This window comes from Mesitornis unicolor, unplaced genomic scaffold (genome assembly GCF_000695765.1).
Source record: "Mesitornis unicolor isolate BGI_N332 unplaced genomic scaffold, ASM69576v1 scaffold26592, whole genome shotgun sequence".
Classification (NCBI taxonomy): domain Eukaryota; kingdom Metazoa; phylum Chordata; class Aves; order Mesitornithiformes; family Mesitornithidae; genus Mesitornis; species Mesitornis unicolor.
In genome coordinates this window covers 8,138-17,215 of record NW_010168922.1, presented here as the reverse complement: position 1 = coordinate 17,215, position 9,078 = coordinate 8,138, and the positions used below count along the sequence as shown (strand labels likewise).

At 41.0% G+C, this 9,078-nt stretch overlaps 1 protein-coding gene across 1 annotated transcript in view; it reads right to left on the bottom strand.

Annotated features, from left to right (window-relative positions):
• The window catches only part of FHDC1 (FH2 domain containing 1), a 29,357-nt gene that overhangs the window by 16,349 nt on the left and 3,930 nt on the right, over positions 1–9,078 (bottom strand). The window contains exons 2-3 of the mRNA XM_010179201.1: positions 5,542–5,603; positions 4,873–4,975 (exon numbers count right to left, since the gene is read on the bottom strand). Of these exons, the coding sequence (XP_010177503.1) occupies positions 4,873–4,975; positions 5,542–5,603 (165 nt within the window). The remainder of the gene's footprint in view (positions 1–4,872; positions 4,976–5,541; positions 5,604–9,078) is intronic.

Sequence of the window (9,078 nt, the reverse complement as noted above, 5' to 3'; positions counted from 1 at the left end):
TTGCCATTCCCTCTCACGCAGAAAAGCTATTCCTTCCCTGCCACTGAGGTTTTCAGTAAATTTTGAGCTACCAATAGCACTTATTCACAACTAGTAGGGGATTTTACTTATATAAATAAAACAGGTATGTTGAACTCCTATGCAGGACCTCTGAAGAGTATAAATCAGTACACCGCTCATCCTCATATATGCTTGTAACTTAAATATTTCCCCACATTCTGATCAAATAAGTCAAATATTCCCCACATTACAAATAAGTAAGTAAACCCAAGTGCAATAGTCCAGAGAAGTAAGCATTTTCTCTGTGGTTTTGGGTTTTGGTTTGGTTGGGTTTTTAATTTTTTTTTTATTTCCATACCATTGCAAATATTCAGTGCACTACAGAAAAATAAAAGTTAAAATATACCAAAACCCCCAAAGGCATCGCAGTGGAATACAACTACAAGGGCACTAGGGAAAGCAGCTAATGTATTAGGTGTGGAGGCACCATGGGGCAAATGATAAAAGAAAAGGAGAAAAACCTGCAGCTGCCTAAAGGGGTGAAAAAGGAAGCAGGAGAGGAAAGCCATGAAGGATGGCTGCCATATACAGCACTGGTGGAGGAAAGAAGGGGGCAGTCCACTGCACAAACATGGTTTGAGAAGGGTAGAGCTGACAGGCAGAAGCAATTCCAGTAAAGCAGGTGACAGATCACTGGGGTTTTACGAGGGAGAATACGAGCAAAGGACAGGCTCGAGACATTATAAGGGAAGTTAAGAGGCTGTGTTGATAACCTGGGCGTGCGTGCGTGCGGGTGAGCTGATCAGCAGTGTGATATACTGTCCTCTGTATGTATTTAAAGTACAAATTCTGGCTATTCGAGCTCATTAAACACTGGACTCTCAACTTTACCAGTCTGGGCCTGCTGAAGAGTGCAATGATACGCACATAAAAGCAGCTAAAAGCTTCTCCTCTACTTTGCTCAGGATGCCAGTGAATGACAGCTGCCAGCCATTTTAACAGGATATCATGAAGAAACAGCTGGGAATCTTTTCAGAAGTGATAGGGCAGAGAAGGCCATTGCTTCAGAGAGACAGCAAAAAATGAGCTGCAACGGGGATGAAGCAGAGGAGATTCCAAATGAGCATTTCTTCCTCTTACAAAACTGCTAGCCACGGCAAGGTACAAACAGCAGGACTTCTAACCAGGCTTACATGAAATCACTGATCTTATCTTACTTGTTAATGTATTGAGAATTTTTATACCTTTTCTTGGTCTTAGTTGCTTTGTTTTTTTTTTTAACTTCTCTGTGATGGCAAGGCTGGTGTCACACCCACAGCCTGGCAAAAAACCCCGAGTGGAACCTTGCAGCAAGCTCCAGGTTTGCCAGCTTCAAGAACTTGTCAAGTTTTTCACATTAAACACTTGAAAATACCCAAGTATTTTCAGTTTGACAAAAGACTTCACAGCAGCGCCAGTATTTCAATAATGGTCTTACTCAGTTTGACAGAAACACCCAGCAAAGAGCCAGCATTTGCCATTTACACACAAAAATCACAACAGCTTTCATAGCTGATGGGATCTTTCATAGAAAATAGCTAGAAAATTACTAGCACTGACACCTATTTCTGCATGTGAAGAGCACTGCCACATTACAATACTGTAAAAAGAAAGAATCATTTTAAAGACAACAGACATTAAATGTATTTGTTAGCCTGAGTACTCAGCCTCCACTGTCAAAAAGCTGTTCCATCTCAAAAAACACTGCAATACCCATCAGGTGCCTGAGATAATATGGACTGAAATGATGTAAAATGTGTCACATACATCAACTTGGTGACCGGGGGAACATTCAGGTAATGTGACTCTATAGCACAACACTTCTAGATAAGATAAGATTGGAGTATAAAGCCAGTGTTTATGCACACTAGATAAACGGTAAAGGTTGTTGGTAAAGAGACCGTTTGCTTGACAGTCCAGAGTTGCCCCTTCTCCAGCTATGACCAGGAATGGTGTTGCTCTCTCCCTCCTTTCACTTTTACAGACTAAGGATTTATGGTATTGTATAAAAGAAAAAGCAGGAGACATCTCCAAACTCAGTTCCTGGGGTGAAGGACATGCCTGGCAGGGGGTCCTTGGCTCTCATTGCAACCTGCGAGACCACTGAGCTACTAGGAAACATGACTGTAAATATCTGAGCTGCTGAAAAGAAGGGTACACAGAGAGGAACTGGAGAAGCCCACCCATAGTTACACCAAGGTGGTTACCCCTGGTAACTGAATAACAACTAACCTTTAGGATCTGACTGCTTAAGCCTCTGCTCAGAGTAATTCTCAACCCCTACAACAACAAAGCAGGTCTTCAGGAAAATGAGAAGTCTCTAAGGGTAACCCCAGGGAACTCTTACTGAGGATGGGAGCACCATTCTGTAGGGACAGGCCGATGTGATGACACCTGGCCAAAGCTATCTCGCATAATACAACAACCAGATCGAAAAGAAATTAGGGACTATTAAATAGAATAGGGAACAGCAGGACAAATTACACCATTTCATTTGATATCTCTGGTAATTTTGGATTATTTGTACATGGAGAGGGACTGTATGGTTCTGACAGCTCCCCTTAGCAAATGGTGAATCACCAGGTGGCAGATTCAGATGAGGAGGCAGATAATAAACTAACCAAAAAGAGAACACACAAGGAGAACAATGAACATATATTTAGGGATTTAAAAATGCTGAGAAAGATGAACAAAAGCTCTGAGGCTCCCAAAGAGAACAGATTGCTTGACTGACTACACTAAAATTTTAAGAGCCACTGTATTAAACAAGTTATTGGACTCACTTACTCTCTGAACACTTGAAGCACGAGGACATGAAGGCACTGAACCATTTGTCCATACCAGCAGAAGCATCAGTCCCTCACACTCAGGATCTTCTCCCTGTCCTGCCCCCTACCCCAGCTCTGGAGGGGAAAACTCCCAAGAAGTTAAACAGTTCTGGGGAGAATAACAAAGGGAAAGGGTCCTTACTTTTCCTGACAGTGAGCAATGGGACCTCTGAAGCACGGAACTAAACAAATGCATACAAATACCTCCACGCTGGGAACTAGCCTCTTTCCAGTCTTCCCTTGGGAACAGCAACAGACCTAACATCTAATGTCCTTTAATTTCTAACACTCCTCTGCACAATAAAAATCTCTTCTATTAATTTCTCAAGTGCCTCCTTAAAAGCACTTAAGTGCTCTGGCCCCACTATCTTGAGCGGCAGCCTGTTGTCAAATACTCTACTAGGAAATAAATATACCTTTTCACTCTTAAGAGCATGCACTGGATATCTAAAGCACCTAGCTGAGCATTGCAGACAAAATTCTGACAAAATTCAACAGCTTACATTACAGTTCTAGCTGAACTGTATCACACAGGAGTACGCTATTTGAAAGATCATCTACTTGCCATAAAGCAACCAGGATTTAAACCAGAAAGAGGTTAACGATAAAACACCTTTCTTTCAGCCTAATTTGCTGAATATACACAGAGTTGACTAGGCGTCACTTTCTTTTAAATTAGTACTTGGCTGTTCTCCTCTGTCTGACTTTCAAAGGAAGGAGATAAATTCTGTTTAAATACAAGCATATGTACTGAAATCCAAACAGAGGGAAGGGGGAATAGTCTTGAGCTCCCAGAACTACTATCACCTGTTTTTTCAGATTAATTACATTGCAGCTTGTTGATATCCTCCCAACTCTAGAAAATATAGTAATCAAATGTAATAACATAACACAGTTTCTACATAGCTCCTTGCAAAAGCAGCCCAATTTGGGGTTATATATTTGACAGCAAAATAATACAACGTGTTTTTCCTTTGACTGGATCTGAGATTTGCTGCTGCACAGAGTGCTTTGACAGCATGACCTTGAAGTGGTAAAGCATGTGAGGTGAGGTTGATCTGTATGTGGATTTTAACTAGTAATTTCCCAGGTTTCAGCCACAGCTTTGATGTGAAGCACTGAAGCAATTCTAATGCTAATTTTGTCAAGTTTGTGGTATACATTTCTCCAAAGTATACACAAACGGGTCAGTGCAAATACATGAGCAGACAAGGAACTGTGCATCATTAAGCAGGGCTCCCAGGTCAGTCGATGCAGCTTCCCCTCTTTAATCATGGGAATGGACTTGAAGATTGGGACCTTCTGGGAGGGGAGAAGGCAGCACTTGCACAGGGGTCATCTGGTGAGCACAGGGACACTGCAGAAGGTGCTGCTGGTACCTTTGGAGCACTAAGCCACATTAGCAAATTCTATGGGTCCAAAAAGGCAGAGCAGCCTCTTTGTCCTGTTGGAACCCAATGACCCAGGCCCAGGAGCAGGCAGATCCCAGATGCACCAAGTAGGCAGCAAACCAGAAGAGAGAAGAGACAGTAGCACAGGGCTACCAATACTCAACTCACAGGCACTGCAACATGAAAGCATGAGGCAGGTGCCAAAGAAGTAAAATTCAATTTGTTTGCATTAGGATATACTTTGATTTTGAGTTTTCTCACCTCCCCAGAACAGAGTTATCTACACTGCACACAGGAGAAGGTTCTAGGTCTTGGTAAAATGTTTATGGGTCAAAAAGGACATCATAGTGGACATCAGAGAAACAAAAATACCTTATCACTGGCTTCACTAAGAAGCACCTTAAAAGTAGGTGAAATTACGTGGCGTGAAGGAAACAACTACAGTGCAACTGCAATACCGCATGTCAAATGAAGATTAAACCTTTGCACTCAGTGGTTTCCTATCCCCTGACCTCAGGTAGCATTTGGGATTCCTCTTTTACAGACCTTCATGCTGGAATCCCAGGCAGTCAAACTCTACAAAACAGTAAGTTCTGTGTAAAACCATTATTTACCTCCTCTGCTTCTGGTAATAATTTAAGAAATTCATGCAGCAGTTCAGAACCATAGGGCTCACTTCTTCCATGATAAATATCTTCAATGATGGATTCAGCAGACCTTGAAAAAACAATTGAGCATACACATTTCTAACACTTGCAGGGTGAATAGTTACACAAATTGAAAACAACCATGCCTGGGCCACTCAAAGGAGTTGTAATGAGGTTATGTAGCAGCGTCCGCAGCAGCATTGCTCTAACACCACCTTCAGTGATGCCTTCACTAAAGGGCAATATTGGCAGTGAATAAAGACAGTGCTGAATCAGACTGCTCTTAAAAAACCCCTTGCCTTACCTCTTTCTATTAATCCTTTCTAAAGACAGACAACAAAAAGCAGCTCTCATGCAGTATGACATGAGATACAAGAGTATCCCTTAACTATATCTAAAAACTCACTTCAACTGGTTTAACAGTAGCAAACTCTTGAATGTTTCACACTAAGTCATAATGGCACTCAAAACTAAAGATATTAGAAAATCATAATGAAATATAGTTACTTACAAGAAACTTGTACAGAACTGTGAACTCCACAAGGAGTAGAGCACAATATACACTACATATGAGAACTACAAAGAATTTTACACATCTGTAGCTTGTACCACCTGAATGGAAAAATCAGAACTTACTTTTTGAATTGTTTGAGAAATATCCCAACGTTCATACTTCTTTTTGCATCCAAAATGGAAACCTGAGAGAGAAAACAAGAGAGATTAATCTACTAATACTTAAGAAAATAGTACATAATGGAGATATCATTCCTTAAATTGCTACAGATAATTGTTTGCAGTTGCCACCAAACCACGAGCCAAATGAACACAGAGTCACTTCTTATCAACAAAGATCACGTATTACAGAACTAGTTTTTACCAGGGAAATACACAGCATGCCCTCACCACCTTTTTTCTCAGTGAAGCAAAAAAACCCATAGCAACGTTTACAGAGGGAAGGAATCAAGATAAGTTCTAATTCATTACAAAGTAAAAAAAACCGTTCTTCTTGCTTATTTCATAATGCTGCATCTGCAAAATGTTGCTTATCAAGTACTACGTTATCGAGCACCACACTTCAGAACGCCCGGATTTCAGAGGCTGTGTACCAAAGGTGAGGATGGGCTTTCTGAGCAGAGGTCAGTGTGCACTACGGCTTTCATTCACACAAACTGACAGCCACGCTGATCCACGGAAAGATTAGGTAAGTTGATCTTGAATCAAAACCTGAGACAGATCATGCTCAAATCTGTGTGCTTGATCTAGAAGCAAACAGAAACCCATAATAAAACACTCTTCCCCAGCTTCATATTTAAAAGTTGATTTGCTATATCATCTTACATGTACAATTCTGGAGATTAGGTAGAGAAAAAAACACCTCATTTTTGTTCCCTAATTAATTTTATTTTTTTTAAATATAAGTGTTAATTCTTTTTAAACTAGTTTTTCTTCCTGTAGCAGCACACAGCTTCAAACCTGAGATGCGTGCACTGTTTTAGCAAATCATGTCCGTATGGCTAAAATGTTATCATCACTATTTTGGTGATAACAGCGCCAAAAGTCATGAGATTTACAAGGACAAGAGAATTGTTTCACATTAACAGTGCCACCCGCCTGCTACAATAAAACAAGTCAGTACACACAGATGTTGCAGACCGCTGTTGAACTCGGGTGATGTTTGAGGTTTCGACAACTGGAAAGGTGTCTTGACCTCTGGGACCGCACACAAAGTAGAAATACATCTACAAATGCAATGTTGGCATCACCCTGAAATTGAATTAGCCTGCAGTTAGCTGGTGACAGTAAAAATATAGGTATGGTTAATGCGCTATCCTCAACATACACTCGGGAGACAACCTCCTCATCTGCTGAAGAGTGAATTGAATTCAAAAGTTCTCTGAAATTTTGGAATTTCCTCTCTTCGGACTGGAAAACACAGGAAATATCAGTGTATTAGTTTAAATTAGATGATTGCTAGCCTGAAGCCCTTCAGTTTTAGCATATGCAAAGATAAGAGGACAGATTGTGGTTTATTCTTCTGTTATCTTAGGAGTTGAGAGGCCCCCAACAGATCATTAAGGGGAAGCCCCTTAGCCCAGGACAGGTTCAGCTATCTCTCCTCTGCAGTATCTAATCTTTTTCAAATGTTTTACTGCAGGGACCTCTCAATGACCTCTCAAACTGCAGCTCCAGCCTCCAATTGCTCTGCCCGCTCCCAATTCTCTGATTTCTCTGAACTAGTTTAAGCCAATAAGCTTTGCCATCATGATTTGGCTTTTGTTTTTTTTTGTTATTTTTAAAGCATATTCACAGTTAACCTTCTGTAGGTGTTATTTTCAGTCACAGTCAGTAACTGTTACAATAAGACTGACCATCAGCTGGGTAAAACTTTGGTTTCCATGGCACAACTCAGATTTACAGTACAACCTCAAACAAAACCACAGGGTTTTTTTAACATCTACTCTTGAAGAAAAACAGTAGATGGCAACACATACAGCTGCATTTGACTTATCAGCACAACATAAAACAAATGTCATAACTGTTTTGTCTCTTGGAAGTACAAGGATCTAACACACTTCTTGCTCTGTATACGACTGTACTCTATTTTTTCCCATTTTCTTTTTCAAGCACACAATAAAAACACATGGCTCAGTTTTCAGTCATTCTTTACTTGATGTCCCACTTCAAGATTATCAGCAGTGACTCAAAAAGCTGTCATTACTTAACTACCTTTGAGGAGCTTCCAGATGGGAGTGTAAGGAGAAAAAAAGGGGAACCTGGCAGATGCTCCATAGATACAAGTTCCTACTCCTTGCACACAAAGGAGTATCTTCCATCTCACATTCAGTACCACGTTGCATATTAGATTGATAATCTCAGCCTTAACATCTGTTCCTAATATCTACTCTTCTTTCCAACCATGCCTTCAGTTGATTTTGTCCATGCAGGAACCTGTTTGCATACGACTTCCTACCAAGCTGTCGCTTTTTACCCTTTAAACATTACCCCAGCTTTTTATAAAGTCTGCTCCTGTCATGCACACCATCACGCACAGCATATTCCAAATCTCTGTTTGACACCCAAAGAGATTTTACATTGGTGACCACCAGTGACACCCTTTGATTTCTTGACTCAACAGGTTACATTGGGCTATAGGAATTAAGAAACTTTCCTAGTCTCACTGGGATCCTCTCTACCAAAGTAAACTCTCATGGTTTCTTATGATTTACTTTAGACAAATTCATGAGAGTTTTCTCCATTCTCATCTTCAACTCTCCTGCCAGAGAAAACTACTTTTTGCTTATCTTACTCTTGAAATACTACAGTTCCTTCAGATACTTTGCACCATCTCAACACCTGCTCTTTGCCAGCCAATGCAAGTGTCACCACCTCACACACTTGTCACCTCTCCTTCACAAACAGCGCAATCTTGGAAGCAAGCACAGCTGATTCACTCATGAATCTGCTTCTCATCACCGTAGTATTCAGCTCAGCATGTTTCTGAAATCCGCAGCAGGCACAAATCATGTGAGGCAATAACAGCATCAGTGTAACAAGTGTTAATCCATCACTGATATATTCACTGTTTTGGATATATTAAGGGAAGGGGAAAATTAGCTAGAAGTACCATGGGGAAGCTGTGATGATGGTAAGAGGAAATCTACTCCTGAACCCTTGACAGAAATTTGCAATCAACAGGAAAGAAGAGAGAAGTGTTCTGGGAGGCACAAAAAGCCCCACTTCAATGCTGACTTTGCAGTGACCACAGAAATGCAGTTGGAGTTTCTTGCCATGAGATTGTCAATGAGGGACAGGAACACCACAAAGTGGATTTAGGAAAGATTAGCGAAAGTAAAATATTATATTTATTCTTTGGATAAGAAAAATGGGGTTTCACATGATGGGATACAGTTTACAAATCACAGCAAGCACAGAACAACCTGGTGGCACAGGCTCAGTGCTGGGGGTTAGGAAGGACACGAAGAGTTCCTGCTTCAGTTTCCACTTCACTTCACGACACACTAACCATCACTGCTGAGTTTAATATTTTGGCCTTTATTCTCCGAGTCACATGTGCTGCCTGGAGTGGTTGAGCAAGGGTGCACTTCCACAGTGCAGCAGAGTGAACCCAGCAGCTGACTGCAGGGCTTTCCCGCTCCATGGCATCCTTCCTGT